This window comes from Phaenicophaeus curvirostris, chromosome 4, assembly GCF_032191515.1.
Source record: "Phaenicophaeus curvirostris isolate KB17595 chromosome 4, BPBGC_Pcur_1.0, whole genome shotgun sequence".
NCBI classification, from domain to species: Eukaryota; Metazoa; Chordata; class Aves; order Cuculiformes; family Cuculidae; genus Phaenicophaeus; species Phaenicophaeus curvirostris.
This window is the reverse complement of record NC_091395.1, coordinates 326,012-352,384: the sequence shown is the minus strand read 5'-3', so window position 1 is coordinate 352,384 and position 26,373 is coordinate 326,012. Positions and strand designations below refer to the sequence as shown.

At 45.7% G+C, this 26,373-nt stretch overlaps 1 protein-coding gene and 1 long non-coding RNA gene across 2 annotated transcripts in view; one reads left to right on the top strand and one right to left on the bottom strand.

Annotated features, from left to right (window-relative positions):
* ANTXR2 (ANTXR cell adhesion molecule 2) overlaps positions 1–22,105 on the bottom strand; it is a 104,405-nt gene extending 82,300 nt beyond the window's left edge. The window contains exons 1-7 of the mRNA XM_069854982.1: positions 21,954–22,105; positions 20,628–20,699; positions 18,481–18,552; positions 11,547–11,628; positions 10,416–10,520; positions 10,249–10,317; positions 8,994–9,074 (exon numbers count right to left, since the gene is read on the bottom strand). Of these exons, the coding sequence (XP_069711083.1) occupies positions 8,994–9,074; positions 10,249–10,317; positions 10,416–10,520; positions 11,547–11,628; positions 18,481–18,552; positions 20,628–20,699; positions 21,954–22,087 (615 nt within the window). The 5' untranslated portion in view covers positions 22,088–22,105. The remainder of the gene's footprint in view (positions 1–8,993; positions 9,075–10,248; positions 10,318–10,415; positions 10,521–11,546; positions 11,629–18,480; positions 18,553–20,627; positions 20,700–21,953) is intronic.
* LOC138719681 (uncharacterized) lies at positions 15,743–19,344 on the top strand. Its single transcript, XR_011337265.1, has 3 exons — positions 15,743–16,047; positions 18,322–18,393; positions 18,671–19,344. It is a non-coding gene; the product is annotated as an uncharacterized lncRNA (long non-coding RNA).
* Positions 22,106–26,373: the final 4,268 nt, after the last annotated feature.

The following is a 26,373-nucleotide window of genomic DNA, read 5'->3' as shown; positions in this document are numbered from 1 at the left end:
AGGTGTCCCTGCAAGAAACTGCAGAAAGGATGCCCCATAACAAGATGACATCAGGCTCAGTGTTTATACTCTTTGCAAACTCCACCTCTGTTTATTAACTTTACCTTGTCATAGATCTTGCCCCTGCTTTATGCAAAAATTCCCTCCTGTAGAAAATGTGTCAGTCTCTAACTTGTCACAGGTGGGGCCCAGCTCTGCTTTGACTCACCTTCCACCCTTGCTACTGCCCCCTAAAAGTTTTTGCAGTACAGCTTCTGCAGTTTTTGAAGTATTTTGCTTATCATCCGCTCTGAACATACTATGGAACAGAGCCATACCATGCAGTGCAGTGCTACACGCAGGCTAAAGCAGTGGTGACTCTCCCTCCCAGCACTTTAAATAATTTCACATTCCAAGTAATTGTGAGAACAATGCAGTAACAAGGAGCCATGAGCAGCCAGAGGGCACACTGACAATTAGTAGAACATGCTAAGAGTCAGTTTATTTCACAGCACTGTGTGGTTTTGCTTAGCCCTACTATGCAGATCAAAAGTTTTTGGCAGCAGCCAGCACCATAAATCACAACTGGCATGGTATTCATTCCCTCCCCAGGAACGGTATGTGGAGTTCAGGCTTTGGGTCAGGTCATCAGTACAGCTGGTTTCTTTACTGAACCACCATAATAATGTTTGTTTTCTGTTCTAAAACTAGAAAATGCTCTATGGATGTGTGAGGTGTTTGCTTGCAGTATAACCATGGACTGCTGGAAGGACAGAGCTCTTTGATGCATTCTGATACTCCTGGTATACTAACGATTTTGAACAGCTAGGGGTTTCCAAAATCCCTCACTGAGCAGTTTCTGAGGGCCTCGATAACCTAAGAGCATTACTAGTCTCAGCTGGGTCTGTGCACAGTGGCGAAAGCCCCTTCTGATTGCAACTCTGCTGCTCATTTCCTGGTTTGGGCTTCCCCACAGCTGGCTCCTGCTAAGTGCTGACCAGGGAATGGCACAGCTGTATGGCCAGGGCCTGGGGAACAGCCATATCTGTGGCAGGCAGGAACAGAGCTGCTCGAGTACTGTGTGAGAAAGCATCCAGAAAGGGTCTGGACACTCTAGGTCGGAGCTGTGCAAAGCTTTCTGAGCCTGTGGAATGTTGTTCCTGAGTTAGTTCCTTCTCTGGTAAGACAATGCTTTCTTGAGCTTCATTCCAGCTTGCAGCTGGACAACTCTGTGGAAGAGCATGTAACGAAACCAGTGTTGTGCTAGTGTTTGGCTTCGTCATTCCCAGCAAGGCTGCCTGAGCAGCCTGTCTGGCCGGAGCGAGGCCAGCAGAGCCTACCAAAACAGAGTTCACCCAGGTACTTGGTTTAGATCCTGAAGTTATTTTGCTTCATTTGTGCTGACTGGCTGAACCAGGACTGGGCTTAACCCGCATTTCCATGTGGTTGTATTTTTCTGTGAGTCATTTAGAAGTACTGTTGGCAGCCTTAGTCTTTTTTGTTTTCTCTATGACTTAAAACTTCTTTTTTTCTACTATTGCTGAGGCAGCAAAAGGGAAATGAAAGTAAAGCGGGAGGTGTTTAATAGGTGTGATGGACTCATCACTTCTTTTGTTCTAGAGAATTAAATGCTGACTGTCCATAGGTCAGTATTTTTCATATTGAATTCACTCTATACAGTTAAAAGTGAACGTGTGTGAGATCAGGGGGGTGAAAGCCTTAGGCTGCATATATGCTGGTATCATTACAGGTTTCTCTTGCTCATGAGTTGTCCCTTTTATAAGCTAAATAGGAGCTGTGCCCCCTCATACTGTGGTGGAGTTAGGCTTTGCAGATAAAGGCTGGAGGAGGTTACAAGAGGAAATGAGTACTAGTAGAGCCCTTGATATCACTGATTACACTTGAATGTCTTACAACACAGTTGAGATCTTTAAGTTAAAAGCACATTCACAGCACACCTTAGGCTCTAGACAGGCCAGCTTCTCCATACAGCAATTAGTCTTTCACACCCCAAAGTTATTTGCTTGCTTCCAAAGCAAAACTTCCCACTCTTTTCAGATCATGTCACAAGGTCCATTTCATTTCAATGTAATCTTAATGGAAGAAAGGAGTATTTAAATAAAAAACCAAAACTAAACCATGGGATCTATATGCAAACTGTAATTCCATCCTCTCTCTGGGTCAGTCCTATATCATGTATCTCTGGTGTTAAGACAAGCCCCATCGTTTCTCGTGTTTTCCTCAGCGCTAATCTGTGCAGCAAGCAGTGATCTGACAGGACCACCTCACACTCAACAGCAGACAATCAATTCCCAGTAATGAAATGCATGCTTTCACAGGAAGCACTTTGATGCTTCTTTCCAAGTCTCAGCAAAGGAGCTACAGCAGTTTGTACCTAAAGGGCTCTGCCTCTCTCTGCTGCCAAACATCTGTGCTCTTACCCCAAACTCGCTGCCAATTCCAGCCTACTTCCTGACGTGTCTCAGCACTGCCTGACACACAGGGGTGGGGGAAGGCTGGTAGCCTGGCCTCTATCGATACCAAAAACATCCCCGAGACATATGGTCTTGCATAAAATAACCATCAGAGGAGAGCCTGGTGCGGTGTCAGGTTAGTGAGAATCTTCTAATTATACGGTGCCTAAGCAGCACCTCATTTGCAGTCACTGAGTAAACCAAAGGGAGATGACAAAACGGTGGGTCAGGAGAGATGCGTATTTTAACAGCGTCAGAACCTTTACCCCAGAATTACTAAAAACAACCCTAAAACGATTACTTATCAAGTAATATAAATAAGAATCAAGACAAACTGTTACTTTCCATAACGGGGAAAAAAGTTGTTTGGACTATTTATTTGGTTTTAATTAGTACGGAAAAATCTGGCTGTAGGAAACTTATCACTAAGGAAACTAGATCTCATTTGGACTTGTAAGTGCTTCGTTTTAAGTGAGTCTTACGGCATCCCTTATGTAACAGAACGGATAGCCATGCAGGGAGAGCTGACAAGTCGGATCCAAATCACAAGGCACATGCATGCTCACTCAAACTCGAACCATGTCAGTTATGTTGCTGGCTTATCAAGCTCTCTGTTCTCTAGGAGAACATTATATGGTTTGTAATATGTCAGAGAATGTCAAATTAAGGGCTGCATAGCAGTGAAGGGTAGAGCAGAAAGCATTCTATTCCAGGCCATTGATTCCTTTTAACAACTACATGCAGTAATTCCCAAAACTATCTACTCTGTCTCAATCACATGGAAAACATGGCACAACGTTAGCTCTAAACCTTGCACCCAGTGCAGCTTGAATATTAGACCATCCAAAGGGATTACAGAAGATGACTGATTTAATCAGAGTAATTCTTTTAATGGTAACTTGTTGCGTTTCTCCTCCCCTTACCTCCTTAAATGTTTAATAGTTTGCTTCCTGCAGTCCTAGTGCATAAACTAAGCGTATTTTCTTCCTACAGGAAATGATCCAATTAAGTTAATGTATAATTGATAATGAACTGTTTAAGCTGATTTTGTTCTTGCAAATCCTTAAGAGTATTCCATCAGTTGGGTGACCCTCCTCCCTCAGCTGCAGCCAAGGGACCCCACTTCAGGAAAAAGGACCAGAGCAGGTTCAGTGTACCCCAAGCAAGGTAGACTAGAGAGGAATTTCAGCGCTAATGAGCTGAGCTGGCTCAGGGCAGAAGCACTGACTACTTCAAAACAATGGAGTCTCTGAGCACTACTCAATAACCAAGTTGCTTGCAAGATGCAAGCAGTTCAGACCATAGAGGCTCAGCAAATGTTAGAGAGACTGTGCGTTTGCCACCATGTCCAACCTTGGAGCACTAACTGTTGCAGTTGTTGAGTCTCTCACTCTGCACAAATCCGAACTGTCTCTTGTTGCCTTAGAACAGGTAGCAGTGGGGTATGCTGACTGACTTGTACAAGTTGAACAGGTCACTGTCACCACTATGCGAAGGCCAGGTCACACCAAGGCAGTGCTGCTGATAGTGTATTTAGTGCAGAAGACATCAGACTCACGGACAGAGGCTGGAGTGCGTTTCTGTAAAGTCACTGCCATAAGTTTTACAAACCTAAAGGCTAAAATTGTTCTTTGCATGGAACAGCTCTTGCCTACCTCAACACTACTGACTACCAGTTGCTACGCTTGGTTCTTTTCCCTGCTCTGGCACCGACTCGTGGTCCAACATGGGCAGCTCAGTCCTCTCAAGTTTTCTAAACCTTTTACAAGTTTTACTCTAGGTGATGTGATGGCTCAGCTTACATGTCTTGATCAATTTTTTTTGTTGGGTGTGTTTAAGGGTGGTTTTCCCACATAAAATGAACAATTCAAAACTTAGCACCTACAAAATGAAGGAGTAAAAAGAGAGCTTAACAATTCTATTTCTAATCCTGCTCAGATAGAGTTCTTAAGAAATTTCCTAACAAGTAAAGATAAAAACAATCATAAAATGAACTCTCTTTAAACTGACTACTTCCTCTTAAGGTCTTCATGTATCGGTTCCTCTAGTCTTATCTGATAAGTTTTTGTGGTGTTTCTTAAGTACAAAAATATATTTTAACTTCCTGCATTAAGTGCTGCCAACTCACTTTAGTATAGAAATGTGTTTAACTCTACTTAGAACTGTCACACGCTCTAATAATGCTGCTCAAGTGAGTTCCATTAACATAACTTCTTGAAGGCACAAGCCTTGTCCAATTCTGCCTGCAGAGACAACCAGACAACTTTCACTCGCGTTATCGTACTCTGCTGTAGGACTTGTGTTTGCTTAAGCAAAAGGGGAAGCTGGGATCTTTCACTGGGTTTGTTTTCCAGAATTTGGAATGTAAAAGCGATTCAGATTTGCTAAGCCATGCAGGCCACGTGCAGAGAAACGTGCCACGAAAGTGGGCAAAATATGAAAAAATTGCAGGAAAAATCAGAATTAAAACATCATACAGACTTGCATAGAGTGTTATGGGAACATTAAGTAAACTTCAGCCTTTTGAAAGATACCGTCTTGTCTAAAGACCCTGTGTGTTTGATTCAAGTGGTAGCACCACCTTGGCTCCTAGCTCCTTATTTAATTGTTTCTTCTCATTATTCCTCCATTCATTGTTTTGTAAGTGATCAAACAGTTAAAATGAGCAGTGTTCAGAACGGAAACATTTCCTGCTGCTATGAATACAAACATCATCTGGTCCCCTCCTTGACAGGGAGTCCAAACTGATTTTTGCATTAGAGAGAAACGTTTACCTGATGCCTGAGATATTCTCCAAGGTTGTCAGCCCCACAGTCTCTAGTCACCTCATGGAAAAAGGTCACTTAGGGAAACAAGAGTCTGACTGAGCTATTATCCAGTTTCTCCAAATGAAAGTGCTGGTTCAGCACTGTACATGGTTAGATGGCGATGTGGCACTTTGGAGCCAGCTTGCTTACCACCTTCTTCCAGCTCAGCACCCTCCTATGGAGATGTGCAGCCTCACCAACACTCCCCCAAAGCCAGCTTTGAAAGTGTTATTTTGGTTATGACAGGGAGACTTGGATCTAACAACACCAATGAGAAATTCCTAAATGGTTCTTTATCAAATGGGTAAAAAAAAAAATTAACATAAATGATATATAGGAAAGGAAAGGAGAATGGGTTTCATTTTCTTCTGTAGTACTAAGCTGTCAGACGGTGATATAAATTGTGCACTCCCAAACCCTTACAGTTCACACTGCTATGGCTTGCTCATGAGGCTGTGCTCCGTGTAATTATCAGCCAAACTACATCAGTAAACTCTTCCTGAGAGCATAATAACTTGCCTTTAGCATTTTTCTTCTAAGCTCTTGACTTTTGCTTAGATTTATTTACCCTGACAATGCTGTTCGGTTACTACTTTGTACAGCTAGATATTAGCGATGCCAGAAGAGCTGGAATCTTCATGAAACAGTTGCCTCTTCACAGAGGCCTCTGCAGAGTTTTGAATCATTAGTTGATATTATTCAACAGAAACACAACAGAGCATGGTAGCGCTTAAATCAAAACACAGTGCAACCTTTGCAACATCTCAGCTATGTTTTCTCTAAATGCTCATCCTGAGTGTCTTCAATGTTCATCCCTGGCCATGATAAAACACATTTTGTGTATCTGTCCAAAGAAAACAAACTAGAATAATTGCTTAGACTCAAAAAACCTGCAGAAGCAGGTACTGACACGTGCTTTGTGATAAAGCTTATCCCTTTTTTTCCCATCAACAAATGAAGATTAACAGCTCAGCACTCCTGGAATTTCCTACAAGTATAACAATGCAGCATCCAAAATAATTTAGAGCAGAGTCCAGCAGAGAGAAAAGTAGTAGAGGCCTCAAGCAGCTCCCCTAACGTTCCTCCTGAACAGTTTTGTGTTGTGGTTTTGCACAAGGGTTTTAATTGCTGGGTTGATGCTACTTCTGTAAACAGCAGAGGTTTTCTAAACAAGTAGTGTTCAACAGTGTTCACAGAGGATTTCACAACTACACACTTTGAGCAATACTTGTGCACGTTTGTGATGTGGGTATTTCATTTCCATCTGTTTTGAAATTCGCTTTCCCTTTTACAACAGTGTCTCTTTGAGCCTGTAGTCTCTAGCTAACTTGAAAACTAAAGTGGAGTTATAATTGTGAATAAAAAGGGAAACTGTGACTATTTCATGTTCAATTAGATCTGCTTATCAGTTTTATAATGCAATGAGAATGAATTGTCACAATCAGTAAAACGCCTTTCAGAGAAAACAAGAGTTGTAACTGCAGCATACCAAAACATCACGTCAATACAGCCATCACGCATGCATTTAAAAAAAAAAACAAACTAACCATAAAACCCTATCTATGGATACTTCCATCCATGCTCTGTTGTAAAACAAGGATGCTGGCAGGGTATCATTCTCCCATTGCTTCCATCAAATACATTTAATATATGTACTAGAAAAGAGAAAAACGAGAATTTTAAATGCCCTGATAGCTAAATGAAAGTCTGGTTAGATTCAGTGCTGTTCAGAAAGCTGTAAACAGTATTCAAGCCTCTAAAAGCTCTTGGGTGCTATCAAATCAGTAGCACTAACTGGTTTTGATTGATCGTTTATCCTGACAACTGAGACTGGTGCATGTAAGACTGAGGTCAGTTGACACGTTTCCTATCAGAAAGGCCTTCTCATGCCCCTTTATTTATCAGCATAAAAATTTTCCACTGTCCCGACAGCTGCAGCATGAGTCTTTTTATGGACAGAAATATACAGTAAGCCACGTGCTTAAGTGTCCATTGCAGCTGCAGTTTGTTAAATAAAACACTAAACAATTCAGGAGTTCAGTCACAGTTTAAAGCTGAGCTGTTATCTCTAAAACAAGGTCCTGCCATTGTATGTGTCTTTTCTTGCTCTGCTGCTGTGATATCCACAAATCTGGGATTTTTACACTCATGTTTTTCACGAGAAGCTCTATTGAGGCTTGTGCAAACACCATCTACCAAAAACTATCAGAAATGCTTCCTTCACTCTGCAGCAAAGTGAAGACTCCTGAAAGCTCCTAGGAGGTGTGAAAGAGGCATACTGGCACTGCTACAAGCCAGAGGCTGCCCAAAAATACCTTGGCTGAGAATGGAGGACAGAGGGACAACCTACAGGTTATGACAATATTACATGTGTGTTTTAATTACATACACCTCGAGCTGAGCTCTTCAGAAATGCCAAGCGAGCAAGGAAGAGTGGAGAAACCTGACTCCTTGGAAGGTCTGCTCTGCAGGTCAGTGACCCTCGTTGGAGGGGAAACACTGAACACAAATGTCTTTAGTCCTCTATCTAGTTCCATCTTGATATACATGTTTTGAAATGGAGGATGCTTGGAAACATAGCATAATTAACTGGGGTTAAATGTTCAGCTCTTATTTATAAGTCTGTCACTAGAGGCTTCAATGTCGCATCACTCTGCACCACTTTGCACCAGCAGAACAACTGGTTGTTTTAAGTCTTTCAAATGGCAGCTACCTTTTCAGGAAAATAAATGTCATTGCATGAAAAGGTTTATTATCTCTCTTTCAAATGCACAAGGAAGATACTGAAATGACATTTATTTTAAGCAACAAGAAGGATGATAAGTTGTTTCATTATTACATTAACTTCTACAAAAAACACACTATTCAAGGGAAGCGACAAATTCATGACTGCATAATATCCTGTGTGAGTAGTATCCTTTCTTTATAAAAAAAAAAAAAAAAAAAAAGGAAGGGGAAGTGAATTATAGTGAGATCTCTCTCAGAAAAATGATTTCGTAATTGGTTTTGACTTCACTTCCGACAGTAAGCTTTTCTACATTGTGCTGCCTACATGCAGCAGCAGCAGCACTGGTAACCTTGTGTAAAACACAGCCTTAAGATGAAGCAAATAAATTGGGTCCCCACAACCAACAGTGTCTTCCTGACACATGGCTAAAATACTGCCAAGCCACTGATCACAATCAAAATGCTCATCTTGCCTCGATCCTTTCTTGCAAATTAGAGTAATCAGCTGAACAGCCCCATCTCACTGGTGGGAGTTTCTTGTGGCACGCTGAAAAAAAGGATCTGGAAGTCTTATTACTTACCGGGAAAATAAGAGGTTACAGCCAGGGCTAAAGTATGTATTTCAAATGCTGCTCCGCACACAAAGACTAGGGCAATTCCTAAATTGCATACATTCCTACTGATTTTAACCAGTTGTTCTGATGTCTCCTGGAGTAACAGACTTTGATTTTTTTCAGACTGAGTCTATACCAGCCATTCCTTGATGCATCCCCCTCAAACTCACGACATATGCATGGAGTCCTCCAACCCCACACGAGGTCTAAGCATGAGTGACTGCAGGAGTATCAGGTAATGTTCATTTACAGAATGGCATCTCTAAGGTACGGAGAGAATTTGATATATTGCAATTACTGATTTAGGAAGAAATTCTGCCTGGAAGAGTAAGCAAAACAGGAGAGTATGCTATAATCTTGAGGAAATGTTAAGTTTGTTGCCTGATACTCACAGAATTGATGATCCCCTTAAGCGCTTGGAATCCTCCAGTGACGGGGAAGACTTGCTCTTTCGTGTCAGCAATTCTTTCAAGCTTTGGAGAGAAAACACGTGCAAACACATGAATCATTTGGCAAACTAAATCTGTCACACTGTTTTTCACCCTTCAAATGTAAACGGATGTCTAAAAACAACTCCCATAAACTCTGCAGAGAGAAGGAAAACATTGAGTTTCTTCATAGATAGGTATGACTTTTCTAAATGGGAGGTTTTGGAGAACAAGTCTTGCAAGGAGCAGCAGGGTTGTTTAGCCTTGAGAAGAGAAGGCTGAGGGGAGACCTCATTGCTCTCTACAACTACCTGAAAGGAGGTTGTAGAGAGGAGGGTACTGGCCTCTTCTCCCAAGTGACAGGGGACAGGATGAGAGGAAATGGCCTCAAGCAAAAAAATTTTCACGGAAAGGGTTATTGGGCACTGGAACAGGCTGCCCAGGGAGGTGGTTGAGTCCTCATCCCTGGAGGTATTTAAAAGACGGGTGGATGAGGTGCTGAAGGGCGTGGTTTAGTGGTTGATGGGAACGGTTGGACTCAATAATCCTGTGGGTCTTTTCCAACTAGTGATTCTGTGTTACTGAAACCTACTGCAGTGAACAAAATGGAATAGTGCCTATAGTGTCAAATCACCGCACTAAAGAAACCTTTCAGGGCCTGTGTCTTGGCAGTGATTTCTTAACTCTTCCCAGAATTATCTTCCCTGTTTCCTCTGCCTTCCATTAAAACGGCCTTTCTACATGCCTCCTGTAACAGAGTCTTTGGTGTACTTCTCCATTTAAGTCACTTTCACAGTACAAGAGTAGCTACAGCCTTCATTAGGACATAGCAACCCTGTAAGAGCTTTCAGTCAACGAAGGGCATGGATTCTTCTTTCTTTTTCTTATTTCAGGGCCATTATAGACACTGCTTGAAGCTTAACCATAACTACTCTGCTCCTGCAACCTGCAGCCCAATCTGGCTGCCATCTTAATGAAAGGGGATTTGCTGGCATTCTTCCCTCCTGGCAGCTGCCAGTTAGCGAGGGTACTTCCAACAGGTCTTCTCGGCAATGAAAGCAACACCCACACATCCTATTTCTGTCTGTGTACACATCCTGAGCCAGAGAAGATGTTATACTGCCTAATGTAAATAATATAGAAATTAACTTTACTTGACATTGACTGTATAAAAGCCAGTGATAAGGTACTGCCTAGTAATCTGAAATAGTAACCTTACCTGTTCTTGTACAAAATCCAAGACGCCAACACAGTAAACTCTAGCTCCCAGCTCTCTGGATTTATTTGCCTGCCCCAGAATAGAACAGAGGAATAAGCAATGTTTTCATTCAACAAGCAACACCCAAACTCTTCAGAACATAATGTGCATTTGCACCTAGTGCTTACCTCTTTCTCTGCATACAAGGGAATCCGACCATCTAGCTTGCCATCTGTCAAAGCAATGATGATACTAGACCTTGAGGTTCCTTGATTTGCAATTTGCAGATTGGCCTGAAAACAAAAATATTTATCTAGCGTAAAATTACACCTGAACTTTTAACCAAGAGGCATCTTCTAGCTGAATACAGTGTCTGAAACAACACTTGGCCTCATCTTCAAATGCAACCTCTGCCTCCCTTTAACTCACTACTAACAAGGAAATCGTTCATTGGTACCTTCCAGTCACCAGTGAGCCCCTCTCTAAGGAGATGGGGTCTCCAACTCATCGGCTCTTGGAAACACTCTATTCTTTCAGGACAGATACTCTCTGAGTTGCAAAGCTCACTTCTCTTTAGATCTACCATAAGGTTTCCTTTGCTACCCCCTAGATTTCAAATGCCAGTAAGCAGGTTCCAAGATATAAAAAGAATGGCTTAAAACTAAATATTTTTTTAAACAGCAACAAATTCCTGTTTGCCTTGCTTTTCAGCCCACAGATTGCAATTACAAACTTGGCTCCACAGGCATAAAGGAAGAAACTGAGTTTCTGTCCGTCACAGTGAAAGCTCAGATCTGCACCTGATCCTTTAGCTTCAGGGCTTTAATCTCTCAGCAGAATGACAAAGTATACTTTAACCGTATGTCTGAAGGAAATATAGGCAGTTGGGAAGTCCATAATTAAGGCAGTGCAGCATTAACGCTATTTGTGTTGACAATGCTGATCTGTGCGGTGCTCTCCATAATAAGCATGTGCTCTAGTAGGCACTGTTAGACTCACCACCCTACAAGGCTGCGTGTGACTATTTACCATGTAATTGGTATGCTGTGTTAGCTGCTAAATTCATGACAAAGAACCACTCTCTGTTGTGAAGGATCAAGTCAAAGAAATTCCATACGGCAGTGTTCTGTGATGGCTAATCTTCTGCACAAGATTTGCACAGTGTCTGGGCAATCTTGGACCACTTAGGAAACAAAAAGATTCGAGTGTCACAGACTGAGACATACAATCAATCCGTGTATGTTTCAGGTTGTTGATTTTGTCATCCGGAGAGTGAGAACAGAGGATATTTTGGTTACAAGAGGAGGAGTAAAACCTACCTGTTTTAATCCTTCATGGATGTATGTGTCACCTGCTGGTTCTACCTCCTCCAAATCCTTGAGGCCTTTCCCGATTTTCCCTCTGAAAACAAAAAGGTAAAAGGCTGTTAGCGTGAACTGAAGTGGAGAAAGGGGTTAGTTTATTGATGGAAAATTAGTATTTCTCATAAAGGAGATGTGAAATTAAAATCTGTAAAATATAGCATTTAGCTGAGATGCCATGTGGAGGCAGATTTTGTATTCACAACGGAAGCGGCACTGTGGTAACAGGATATTTTAGACCTAAATAACACAATATGTCTCAGTGAGTCAAAGAGCTGGAATCAAGTTAAATGTTTCAGACAGAGCAGATACTGCAAAGAAGCGGCAAATCCCCTCAGCATTAAATAGCCAGTGCAAATTCTATTGTATTAAGTCTGCTTTGCTCAATTAAACCAGTTTCACTTCCGATCACGCTGCAATTAACAAAGAAATCCCCTAAAACAGCAGTTCTATTTCTAGAGAAATCTTCCAGCTTGGTATGAAGGTACTTACTCGGGGAGGACAGAATTGCAACGATTAAAATCTTCTCCCTTAAAAAATAAGTATCAATAGGCAAATGCAGCATTTGCAAGACGCCTCTTATATCCAAGGAAAGGGACTAGGACTGAGGAGAGGGTTTTAAACTTTTGGCTGTCAGTACCTTTCTGTGTGACCTTTGACAAGACATCACACCTACAGAGGTCACAGCTCACGTACATGTAAGAGGATGTTAAGGTTGTGCCATGATTTCTCGTGGGCTTTTAAATAAATCCATCTTTGACTGTGAGATGCTCAGTGAACTATGATGGTGAGACTGGATAAGCATGAAAGGAATTATTGTCAGTAAGACCAGAACAGACAGGGAAAGAAAGGAGGAGAGACTATACTGAAAGAATTAAATCTGGAAGTTCTTAATTCTTACGCAAGTAATATTCCAGTGAAGCCCATGGAAAGTTGTGCAAGGAAGGTGAAAACTAAGTAGGGACAAAATTTGGGCCAGAATATTTAGAACACTGTAACGAATGTAGGTGACAAAGAGTGAAGCAGCAGGGGTGAGGAGATGGAAGGAAAATACATCGCAGGATGCGTGAAAGCTTTCCTTAGGGCAAACAAAATGAGAAAGAATGCATATGCCACTCTGCCTGACTGCCACCCACTAGTCATTTGTTCCGCTGATGGGCTTCCTCTATGTTTAGAAGCTCTGTTCCATAGCTGTAATAAGCTCCCAGTCACAGTGTTCACCAATACAATCGGTGAGGGTTTAAAAAAACAGAGAGAAATGTGGCATTGAATATATGGGAGAACAAGTTATGTAAGATAATACAATCTGTTTAATCCAAATATTTTACATTCAGCATCTATAGAAACAACTTGAAACTGATTATGTATGAACGCAGATTATAAACCACATACTTTGTGCTTGCCAGCCATGAGTGGCAGCACATCACAGGCGTTAGGGTTCCGCTGCCAAGAAACAAGTGGCAACTGAAGTCCCAGTTTTCTGAAACAGATTTCATTTTACAAAAATAGCTTTTGTACGATCAGTTCAGTTTTATTTATCTAAAATGCCTTGTGACCCAGTGACACAAGAATCTCTGGTGCTTCCAGGCCTCTGCCTACAAGAGCTTCCAGGAAAACCTTTGGCAGCATGAGCTTTTTTAGCTGAATTTAATCAGTCACCATGTCTTTCCTTGGGGGCATATCTGAACTGGATACACCAGCCAGATGTGAACCAGCTGCACCTGTGTTCCATGTTGATAAGATCCGAGCGAGACCTGGTAAGGATGTCACAAGGCCAATGCAGGTATAGGACTTGGAGCCCTGGCAATGAGCTTCACCAGACAGTATGAGAGGTGAGTTCAATCACGGTACAACTCGCACCCAGCTGTGCACCCATTATCATTCTGATAATAGGACTCCCTTCAATCCGCCAACCGTGGCACTCTGAAGCACTCATTCCCAGCCTTCAATGCTCTCAAAACTCTTTTCTCTGGTTTCCGTACTAATTTTTTGTAGCCATAGAAATCAACAGAGAAGGTCTGGGTTTAAAACTTATCTGTGCTGAAATAACAGCGCCATGAACTTAGCCTGGGTGTCTGTACGCAATCACAGCACGGTTAACACCTGAGAGGCCACTGGCTGAATTTGTGGTTTAAGGCAGACAAGGGAGGGAGGTGGAATGTGCAGTCTGTGTTTGGGCTGAATGAGTTCATATTTAATATCTCTTCCCCATTCAGCATATGCACTGCATCACATCTCTGTTTTTTAAAGAGCTGCCCTGTCTGTTCTGTCTTTTAAGCTTTCTAATGACTTCAGATAATTCTTCCAGCAGCAGCCAAACACGACCATGGATTCCAGCTCTCTGTCATTTTGCTGTGTGGGTGCTTTTGAGGTGCTCCACAAACAGGGGCTGCAGACGCAATCCCTCAGCCTGGCTAAGGTCAGGAGAGGCTCTGGTAGGAAATTCAGAAACACCCGCTGCTCTTCCCTCGCTGGGGAATTCTGCTGTGCTCTAAATCAGACATTAGATGCCTCAGCTGCAGAGGAGTTGTTTGGTGTGAGAGGAGGCTGTGCCAATGCTGCCGCGACACATACAGGCCTATCTGCAAATATTGCTCCATGCAAGGGCCAAAGTCTACACTGAGCTTTTACCTTCAGTGCCTCCCCAAGGCAAGGACTGTAGAACTAAACTTGGAATTGAAAACAGAGCATTTAGTGAAGAGATTACAGAGCAGCCCAGCTTTGCAAATGACTGGGAAAAAAAACCAGTTTAACATAAATTAAAATGCAGCAGCCTCTCCTTTCTGAAGCGTGTTTCACAGTTCAGCTCTACTTTCAGGCCTAAATGTAACTGTTTCCCTTTCTGAGTTCGAATTATGCCAAGACAACTACCCCCCACCTACAGGAGAGGTTTCTCTGCATAAGCTCTGTTGCAGAAACCTGCAAGGTTTTTTTTTGGCAACTCAACAGGTACAGTTTCCATCACCGTTTAGGATTATCTCTTGCTCTAAGCAACTTTAATTATCACAGCACTAAGAATAGTGTTTTCAGCAGCCAAGTGGTCAGACTACTGATTTTGTTACAGCATTGCCTTGTTTCCTTGCGTAGATGTGGCCACAGCCAGCACTCACAGGCAGAGGAAGACAAGTCCTTTTGCTGCAACAGGATATGGATCACACTCCCATTTAAGAGGACCAGCGATGAAGTTACCAACCAGCAAAAGCCACCCCAGTTTCTCAGAGATGTGGCACTACCCTTGAGAGTAAGAACACTTAACAAAAAGGTAGGATCATTTGCCTTAAAGGAAATAAATGCAACTTCAAAGAGTAAAAGAAAGCCCTATACTTGCTAGCACGCTTGAGGACTGCTATGCTTAAGGATAACATTTTTTGCATGTACATTAATGTTGGGGAGGGTAGAACCAGCTGAAATTGCCACTTAAACCTCAGGCCGCATGGATTCAGGGGGGCGTGGGGCTGGCCTGGCGTGAAATGCTGAGCCTCTACCAACACCTCTGCGGTTCTACATTGTGGTGTTCTTAGCTCTTCTGGATGGGGGACAGTGTCTTATATTTCTTTTCTGTCATGCATTCTACTTATTGAAGTGCTGGAATCTTGAACCATTTTTCAGTGTGTTGAGAGTATGAGCACAGGCAGGGAAATTATGATTTCCAATGAGCATATATTCATTGTTAGGAATGAGGCTGTGTGCCTGCGAGGCACAAATAAACAAATCTAACAAATAAAGGCAAACAAAACAGGTACTTTGTTTTTTTCTGCTAAGAAAGAAGTATAATAGCAGGAAAATACACAACTTGTTAGTGAAACAAAGCGGGGAAAGAAGTGTTCTCTGTCAAAAAGAGGGATGGCGACATTCATAACAGAGCTGTGATGCTGGCAAAAGTAAACCCTGCACATCAGCCCCCCTAGATGGATGACCTGGAGGAGGTTCCACCTTTCTACACCTCTCAGATACTACAGAGGGCTCAGTAAGTTTATAACAATCATTCTGCTCCAAACTTTAGTCATCCTGCATGGGCTCCAGATGGAAAACTCGTAAGTGACCGGTTTTGCTGTACTTTATACGCTCTGCAGAACATACTTTCTACAGATGGCTCTGTTTTGGCAAGCTTCTTGACCCAAAGTATAGGGCTACTTCCTAAGACTGAGGCTCTAAATCCATAAATGTTTCTGTGCAATAAAGCCACAGTCAGTGCTCCACAAGACTGTGGGCAAGCACAGTAAGGTACGGTTGGTCATGTACTGAGTACCTGAGTGTCCTATTTTCCACTTTCACTAATATAATCTTTCTTTAGCTCCAATAGGAATTTCACCCACAGAGAGTCAGCAGGGTGAGTCCTGGCCACAGACGTCACTCGAGTCCGGCAGAAGCAGGTCTGCAGCTACCTGAAATCCTGCTGGCCAGCAGACAGTTGGCCAAAAGAATGCACAGAGGACATGGTGCCACGTGGATGATATTTGTAAGTGTAACCATTTTCCAAGTAACTTGCTTTTCAAAACTAGTAGCAAAACTGAGCTCCAAACATAAATGCACAAATCTTTGTTTACAACTAGGCATACAGCTTCCAGCTAAACTTCACATGCGAAACGTGCTCTAAAATGGGATATAACCATTTTGAGGAGTCATTTCCATCTGGGTTTTATTTTTATTCTATGTATTTATTATAGCATTGTGTGTAGCACAGTTAATAGCGACTTATGTTTCCAGAGTTATTTGCATAGCACTGTTCATGGTCACAATATACTTGGTAATCTTGGGGCTTCAGCACTATAGTGTGGGTTTCTTTGTATCCACGGCTTTATTACACAGTAAAAAACAGCACGAACTTTGTGCAAACTATTAGAAGCCTAAAGCTTTCAAAACAAAAAGACCTCCCTACTTTGAACTAACTGTTGGGAATGAATTGTTGTTTCCTAACATTTGCAAATTAGCAGGCAAGCAAGGGGAAAAATACCCCTGCAAGTCCAATATGCACATAAAAAACCAAGGCCATAGCATCCCATAATCACACACACACACATCCCCAAAACTGCACTGTACTTAGCATCCCATCCTCATCTGCTGTTTGGAACAATGGGAGTTAGACATTCAAAGTCATTTTCCTCTGTTGACTGCTTTAATATTTAAAAAGACAGCTGTTCCAATTGTATCCTTGCATTCTTACCTACGTACATATGGTCACAGTTACTAATGTTGTCTTCTCCATTCTCCTTATAATTCCTCATAAACAATAAGGGCAGTAATTTCCTTTCCCCCACCACACTCACAGAAGCATCAGCAAGCCATGCATTAACAAGAAGTTCCACAAAGGAACTCAGTAGAGAACTCAAGAATGTTCTTTCAATGCTCTAAACAAGGCTTCCGAGAAAAACATGGCTCTTTCCATGGCTTAAAACGTGCCACAGACATGCAATGAAAAAGGCACTTATGTTTCTGTGGCGCAGTTCCAGAGTTCTGCCCAAGCAGTCCAAGCGGTCTCTGTGTGCTATCAGTGCCAACTCTCCGTGCTTGATAAGGAATAAGGGATAAGGGCCCATTGAAATCAAGAGAAAAGATCTCATTGACTTCACCAGCCCTCAGAATAGGCCTAAGTGTCCTCTCCTGACCCTTCTCAAGCCATCTGGTAGAAAGGTTTATAACCTTGTCTCTCTCTGCAGAGAGCAGATCCAGTATCCAAGCCCGGGTGGGGGGAAGTGAGAACTCGGCCATTCTCAGGTCAGACCACTTTTTAAAATGCTAAAGCCACTAAAGAGTGGCTTAGAATCGGGTCTTTAGACATCTTGTTTCTAGGATGTCAGCTTACATTTCTGTAGCGTGACACATCTATCAGTTACCAATGGCATGTCTCTTAACACTAAGTTTTGTACCAGCAGTTAGGTAACATTTAAAACCAATAAACCCCCCACAAAAAAAGGGCATACGGCAGAGCATGTTTTGTATTTACTCTACTGAAGGGAGCAAAAAGGAAGGGCCAACACACTTCCACCATGCCACAACTCGTTACAATGATTCCTAGATGGCTTCTCCACATGTTCAACATCCTAAAACTTGTGCAGTGCAGTTAGCTTCAGGACAGAAGGGAGCGAGAGAAGTGGTGGTGTTGTTTCTATCTAAGCTGAAAGGACACTGGAGGACTGTGACAACAGTGCAACCATCCTCTGCTGAAAGCACTGATTCCCCAATGTAATTTCCCAGCTCCTGTGATTTTAGAAGTTCATTTTACAACTACGTCTTCTCTACCTGGTTTTCTCCTGTCTCCTCTCACCTATCCTTGCCTATCCCAGCTGCTAATCCTTACTTTCTTTAGAAATCAGAGTAAGCAGCCTTGAATTTCAGTGCCTTTGGAAGCATCAACTGAAAGGAAGAGTTCAGGCATATCTGTACATCATCTCAGTGCCCAAGAGGTCTTGCACCTTTCATGTGGTACCAACCCCACTGCCTAAAACCAACTCTGAAGTCGTGATCTGAAAATTCAAAATGAAATACCTACCTTGTATGAGATTACGAGAAACAATGGTTTCCACTGTATGCTTTACCGAGACATGAAAAAATACTAGACTTATCTACAGACATTACTTTACAAAAGTAAAAACAAAAATAATTTCTCTTGCTGCGCCAAGGAAGATGCAGCATCATGCAGAGATGAAAACATTACTTGTAGTTGTTCTGCAAAGCAGTGGCAGAGTTCTCATCAAGAATTTATTTCCTACTGCTCTTCTTCCATTTTTCCTAGGCTATCTGTTGATGTGTTCACAAAGTTGAATCCAGCTCTCAGAGAGGTTTCACAACTAGCCACCACTTAATGGTATCAGTTCTTGTTCAGTATCTGATTTAATAACAGCCCTTGGAGGGAGGTGGAAGAGGGAGAATTAAAAAAAAGCAGTGCACTAACCTGTCTCCAGTTAATGGCATAATGACATGTGCCTGGGTGGAAAACACAATAAACGATAATCTCATCTTGGGGCTTTTAAAAAAGGGAAAGAGGAAAAAAAAAACATTTTAGACAAATGAAGAGAAATGTACAGATGCACAGCATTTCATTCACTTATTCATGCTTCATCAGTGTCATTTTTATCCTCCAGTTTCCCAAGTTTCTTAGTCACCACAAGCAGTTGCCAAACAAAAATGACATTTGTGCAATCCCAGTCTCTAGTAATTACATCACTGCAGAGCCCAAGTAACGTGAGACTTCCCTACTCAAGATGCAATTCTCTGTGCGCAATAACCTCAAAGTTACGATTTAGGTAACTTGTCTTCGGGACAATCCCAAAACTGTCCTCTTCATAGGACTTCCCATTTCTGCTCTACTCTCCCAGCAGACACTGTGAGGGTAGAGGAGGATGGCACAAACACACCCATTAGACCTGATAACCCTGCCAGGCACAGGCCTTTCGGCGCTGAGATCATTAGCGTGCAGTGCTGAGAATGCCAACATGCACACTGCAGGCAAGTCGAACTGGAGAGCAGACGCAGTGCCATGAATTAATTCTTCAGGTGAGGACTGAAGGAAACCTGGAGTTTTGCATCCAGTTTTGGCCCCTGCTGTATAAAAAAGACGTGGACAGGCTGGAGAGGTTCCAGAGAAGGGCCACCAAGATGGGCAGAGGACTAGGAAATCTTCCATATGAAGGGAGGCTGAGAGAACTGGGTTTGTTGAGCCTTGAGGCACCTCACGGGAGATCTTGTTACCATGTACCAGTACATAAAGGATATCTACCCAAGAGAATGGAGACTCCCTTTTTATGAGGGGTCACATGGAAAAGACAAGAGGCAATAGGTACAAGTTGCTCCTGGGGAGATTCCAAAAGAAAGTTTTTCCCCATGAGAACAGCTAAGCTTTGGAATCATCTCCCCAGGGAGGTGGTGGATTACTCTACAATGGACACTTCTGAGGCTCAGCTCGACAGGGTGCTGGGCCATCTCATTTAAACTAGAGATCACCTAAAAGGCTGGATCAGACTTTCAGGGGGGCAAATGTTCTTTTTTACCGATCACTGAACAGAAGTGCTGCTTCAGTATCTCAGTATCTTCAGTATCCTCAGGCTCTTCTTTTTATTCTAGAGCTTACAAAATAACTTCTAGAACCTTGTGTCACTCACTTGTTTTACAGAAGATTGTCTTATGTCTGCCCGCAGGAGAGGGGTTGGAACTGTGGATGGGATTTAAGGTTCCTTCTGACCCAAACCATTCCATGATTTGATGAGTATTCCATCAGAAATGAGGCTTGGGGCTTATGGGCGGCGGGGGGAGCTTAAAGAATCATCAAATTACATCTTTTTACAAGATGAACGTAAGCAATATTTAATTGCACAACACTCATTGTATCCCTTTATTAGCAAGCCAAGATTATAATTGTCTTCTGCACTTCCTTTTCCTTCACGAATGCCACCCCACCATCTATGTCTCCAGGACCTGACTTTGTTTAATTCCATTTAGTTGGAGTTTCTTCAAAGCCAAACACTGCAGCGCAGTAACTCTCGGCTGTCCGTGCAGACACACAGTTAGCCAGTATTTACAGCAGGCATTTCTGTGGCAGCAGCGCCTGCCAGACAGCAGTGCTCGCCAGATGCAAACTTGATTACATAGATGTAAAACAAATACATTGTTAACGTGGCATCAACCTCGTGTACGTTTGAGTGTGAAGCTCCCTTCCTTTGGACCTGCGCCATACTTTGACATATATAGAGAAGTGTGCAGATTGCCTGCTTTATGTCAATTTGTCTGCCCACAGGAGGGGTGTTGAAACTGTGGATGCGATTCAAGGTTCCTTCTGACCCAAATCATTCCATGATTTGATGAATAGTCCATTAGAAGTAAGGCTTGGGGGTTATGGGGGAAGGAAGGAGCTTAAAGAATCATCAAATTACATCTGACAACAATTTTAGAGATGGAATAGTTGAAGATGCACATCACCAACTTTTTATTGAGTGCTAAACATGAAAAAATACAGGAAATTACCAATATTTTCAAGGAATTTGGGTGCTAAAAGCCAAACTCCCAACATGTCTGTGACCCATCTCAGGCATGGGGGTTACTCACCTCACAAACCTTTCCGTCAGCTGCTTCACAAAGTCGAATATCTCGTGCCAGTTCTGTGCCACGCTCCCAGATCTGGAAGGGAAACAGAGGCTTATCAGGAGGCCTCGTGGCAATTTTGGAGGGAAAATGGACATTACGGGACCAAGTGCTGTTCTGACCATTCCAGTGACTGCTCCCCTGGGAACCAAACCCCAAGTCCTCCCCACCACTTTACCAGTAGCCTCTCATGGCCAGTAGCCAGCACAAGCCAGTAGGCCCTCGTGGCCAACAGCCCCTCACAGCCACTAGCTAGCAAGGGCCAGTAGCTTCTAATGGCCAGTGGCCACCAGTGACCATTACCCCTCACAGCTGCTAGCCCCCCACGGCCATCACACCACAGCGGCTGGTAGCTGTCATGGCCAGTAGCCCACAGTGGCCATTACCCCTTATGGCCAGTAGCCCCTCACAGCTGGTAGCCTGCAATGGCTGGTATCCCCTCACATCTGTTACCCTGTGGGGCCGGTGGCCCCTCACAGCCAGCTGCCCATCGTGGCCAGTAACCAATCACGGCCATTACCCGTGGTGGCCAGTAGCCAGCAGCAGCCAGTAGCCCTTCATGATCAGTGGCCCCTCACGGCTAGTAGCTGCTCACAGCCAGAAGCCCCCAGTGGCCATTGCCCCGTAGTGGCCAGTACCTTGTCACGGCCAGAAGCCAGTAGTGGCTGTCGCCCCTCACCACCCACAGCCTGCAGCGACCAGTTACCCTGCGGCAGCCGGGAGCCTGCAATGGCCTGTAGGCCCTTACGTCCGGTAGCCCTCATGGCCGCTACCTCACAGCGGCCAGCCGCCAGTCGTGGCCAGTAGCCCTCATGGCCGTTACCCCACGGTAGCCAGCAGCCCGAAGTGGCCAGTTACCCGTCACGGTCAGTAGCCCTCACGGCCAGTATCCCGCAGTGGCCGGTAGCCCCTGACAGCCGTTCCACCATGGTGGCCAGCGTCCCACAGTGGCCAGTTGTCCCTCACGGCCAGTAGCCCACAGTGGGCGGTAGCCCCTCACAGCCGCTACCCCGCGGTGGCTAACAGCCCACGGCGGGCAGCAGCTCCTGGCTGTCGTTCCCCTGCGGTGGCCAGCAGCCCGTAGCGGCCAGTCGCCCCTCACGGCCAGCAGTCCTCACGGCCGTTACCCCACAGGGGCCAGCAGCCCACACCGCCCGGTCGCCCCTCACAGCCGTTCCCCCGCGGTGGCCAGCAGCCCGGGGTGGCCGGTAGCCCCTCACGGCCAGCAGCCCCCCCCCCCCCCCGCGCCCGCCCGCTCGGCCCGAACAAAGCGCCCCCGCGCCGCCTCACTTGTCCAGCACGAAGTAGAGGTCGAAGGCGCCGCGGCAGGACGGCTGCTCGGGCTCGGGCGCGGGCAGCGACAGCGGCAGCAGCAGCAGCAGCGCCGGCAGCGCGAGGCGGCCCCGGGTCGCGGCCCCCGCCATGGCCCGCGCGCCGCCGGACCCAACGGCCGCCACCGCGCCGCCCGCTCGGCCCCTCCCGCCGCCAGCCGACCCACAGCGGCACCGCCCGGGGCGGGGGCCGGCACCGCCCCGCCCCGCCGCCGGGACACGGGTTCGAGTCCCGCCGCGCCCCGCCCCGCCCCCGCGAGCCCCAGCCCCGCCCCACCGGTCGCGCTCGGGTTCGAATCCCGCCGGGCCCCGCCCCGCCCCCCGCGGGTTTGAGTCCCGCCGCGCGGACCGGGCTTCGCGGTCCGGCGCTGGGTTCGATTCTGGACGTGGCTTCCCCCGCTCCAGGAGGACGAAGGTTCCGGTTCCCGTCCAGGCGCAGCCTCAACCCCGCCACGAGGGCCCTGGGGCTCCGACCTGGTTCGCGTCCCCACTCCTCCCCCCCCGCCCCCGCCTCCATTGGACTCCCGGGGCCGCCGCCTCCCCCACCCCGGGTGCGAGGACGTGTGCTCCGGTCCTGCACAGCCTCCCTCTCTCCGAGAAGACGAGGGGGCTCCGGTTCCTGGCCTCGGCCTCGAGTCCCGGTGAAGCCCCCGCCCCTCCTCCGTCCGCGGAGTCTCGCCCCGGCTCAGCTGCCTCTGCGGCGAGGACCCGGGTTCGAGTCCCGACACAGCCTCCCGCCCTCCGGAAGGACGATGCGGAAGGGGCCCCCGCGCCCTCCAAGCTTCCCCTGCTCGGGGACGCATCAGCGGCCCCTTCCCGCCCTTCCAAACGTGTCCTCGCTGGGGCCTGGTGCCCGGCCTGTCCTAAAGCGAACGGGCGGCACCCTCCCTCTGAGAAGAGCTGGTGGGGAGCCTCCCGGGACCCTTTGCTTTGGTTTTGTAATGAATCTTGGTTTTCCCTGCCACCGGGGCTGAATGCTGGATGTCCCTCCGCTCCAGCAGCCAGCTACGAGCTGCTGCAGCCCACCTCTGTGAGCAGTTTTCCCTGTGCTACAGCACAGCCTGACTGCTGCTCAAGGTCTGCGTGTGTGGGAGCCACCAAAATGTACGATTTTCAATGGGCTTTGGAAAACCAAGCACAGAGCAGGCATTGGGTTCGAGGTTTGACCTGGATTCCTCACAGCAAATGTGTGCTGGATCCTTCACCGCAAATGCAAGGCGCTGGACAAAGCATCCCTTTGTGCCGCCAGAATATTATCTTTCAGGTTTCCATCTGTGGCTTCAGATTTTCACAGTAAGCTTAAACATGCTTAATTATCTTAAAATTTTATATTAAGGCTAAAGAGATCCATGAATTGTGAAGAAAAATGCTCGTCTTGTGACAAGCTGCACAAACCAAAATTGTCTGGTAAGTTGAAAATAAATATCTCGCCTCTATTTCTTTGTTTCCTTTCTGGAGCTTTCCCCACAAGCGCTATATGACAAACAATTATGAGGACTTGAAACCAGGTCAGGGGAGGGGATTCTCCCCCCTCTACTCCAGTCTCATGAGACCCCACCTGGAGCCCAGTGTCCAGTTCAGGAATCCTCAACAAAAGAGGGATATGGATCATTTGGAAAGGGTCCACAGGAGACCATGGAAATGATGCGAGGGCTGAAGCACCACTGCTAGGAGGACAGGCTGGGAGAGTTGGGATTGTTCAGTCTGGACAAGAGAAGGCTCCAGGGAGACCTTAGAGCAGCTTCCAGTGCTGAAAGGGGCTCTAGGAAAGCTGGGGAGGGGCTAACAAGGGCCTGGAGTGGTAGGCTGAGGGGGAATGGCTTTAAATTGGAGGGAGGAAGATTTAGATTGGACATTAGGAAGAAATAAATCCTTCACGATGAGGGTGGGGTGGCCCTGGCCCAGGTAGCTCTGAAGGTCTTCAAGGCTGGATTGGATGGGGCTTGGAGCCCCATGATATAGTGGGAGGTGTCCCTGCCCATGGCAAGGGGGACTGGATGAGCTTTGAGGTCCCTTCTAAACCACACCATTCTAAGATTCCTTTTTTTTTTAACATTTGTGTGCCCAGTGCTGTGTTTTAATAGAACCAGATTTGAGCAGTGTCAGTTTATATAAATTAGAGGTCATCTAAACAGTTGGACCAGATGATCCCTGAGGGTCCCTTCCAACCTGGCACTCTGGGATTTCGTTAAGTCCATAGCTTGTTCAGGCAAGCGCACACTGCTGGCTCATGTCAGGCTTCTCATCGACCAGCACCCCCAAGTCCTTCTCTGCAGGGCAGCTCTCAATCACGTCATCCCCCATCGTGTACTGAAATCAGGGATTGCCCAGACCCAGGTGCAGGACCTTGCACTTGGTCCTGTTGAACCTCATGCTGTCCTCACAGCCCCACTTCTCCAGGTCCCTCTGGATGATATCCCCTCTTTCTGGTGTGGCAGCTACACCACTCAGCTTGGTGTCATCTGCAAACTTGCTGAGGGTGCCCTCGATCTCGCTGCTAATATCACTGATGAAGATATTAAACAGCTCTGGTCTCGGCACGGGCCCCTGAGGGACACCACTTGTCACGGATCTCCATCTGGACTTCGAGCCATCGACCACTACTCTCTGAATGCGACCCTCCAACCAGTTTCTTATCCACCATACTGTCCACCCATCAAATCCATATCTCTCCGGTTTAGAGAGGAGGATGATGTGGGGGACCGTGTCTAAGGCTTTGCAGAACTCTAGATAGATCACATCCATAGGTTTTCCCGTGTCCACTGCTGCGGTTACCCCGTCATAGAAAGCCACTAAGTTGGTCCTACAGGCTTTGCCCCTGGTGAAGCCGTGCTGGCTGCCATTAATCACCTCCATGTCCTCCATGTGCTTCAGCAGAGCTTCTAGGAGGATCTGTCCCATCATCTTCCCAGGCACAGAGGCGAGGCTGACAGGTCGGTAGCTCACAGGGTCGTCTTTTCTGCCCTTTTTAAAAACGGGCACAATATTAGCCTTCTCCAGTCACCAGGGACTCCTTCTGATTGCCATGACTTTTCAAATATCATGGAGAGTGGCTTGGCAACCACATCTGCCAATTCCCTCAGGACTCTGGGATGCATCTCATCCGGTCCCATATGTTCAGGTTCTTCAGGTGGTCACAAACCTGATCGTGCTCTACAGTGGGAGGGGGTTTATCCCCCTGGTCACCATCTTGCTGTCCCATGACCCAGGAGGGGCGAGGAGAGTGGTTATCGGTGAAGACTGAGGCAAAAATAGTTGTTAAGTACCTCAGCCTTCTCCTTGTCTGTTGATACGTGATCACCATTCCCAACCATCAATGCAGGCACATTCTTCTAACCTTCCTCTTTGATTGATGTACCTATAGAGGCCCTTCTTGTTAGTCTTTACTTCCCTTGCCAAGTTCAGCTCCAGCTGCGCCTTGGCCTTGCTAACCTTATCCCTGTATAACCGGGCAGCATCACTATACATGTCCCAGGTTGCCTGTCCCTGCTTGCATGGCCTGTGCCTTGCAACAAAAAAACCCACCCATGTCTACCTTTAGAATCTGAGTGGTCTGGCTTGCAATGGCAGTAGTCAGAAGGTGAGTAATTTACCGAGACAAAAATCCCCCAGAAATTACTGATTTTCCCCCATCACCTACTGGATAAATTATTCATGAGTCAGTGTGAGTTTGTGGCTGACAGTAAGCTGTCATGGCCCTGTGGCTTTTATTGAATCCCTGTTTTATGGGGCTGTATAGAGGATATTCCCTGGAACCCTACCATTTGTTCCCAAGATGCTCTTTCTTTTTCCTCGTAGTAACTATCTCATTTCTTAGGCTGATCATCTTATTTCCTTTTCTCTTTCAGCAGTCACTGCTCCACTGCCTGTTTCTAATCTGATGAGAGCTCCTCATGCTGCTTGGCATTATACAGGGGTACGGGAGCTTCGGAAACCTCCCTGTGAGAAACACTGTCAGTGTGAGCATTGCAGGGCATAGCACCTGAGTGTGGCTGCAGGCCTAATGCTCAGGGAATACAGGTGAAAAGGAGGACAGTTTGTGTTTCTCTCTGGCAAGAAATGAAGAGAAGTTGCTATTGTAACAGCATGGCTTACTGCAAGCTTCCATAAAGGGCTTTCTGTTTTACTGCAGATATAAAGGCTGTCATACATCTCAGGAGAGCCCAGACAGCTTAAGCATCGTTGTAAGGTGAGGAAAAATACACAGGGAGTGTGAGGGGAAGCTGATATTTGTCATCCTTGTTGAGCCTCTGTCTCTCAGTCAACATCTTTCTTGTTCATGCATGATGAAATGCAAGAGGAATCCCGCATCAGTCACGCCAGCAGTAACCTGGCAAAGTGGATATCTTTAACATCCATCTTCTTCTTGTCACCTCTAA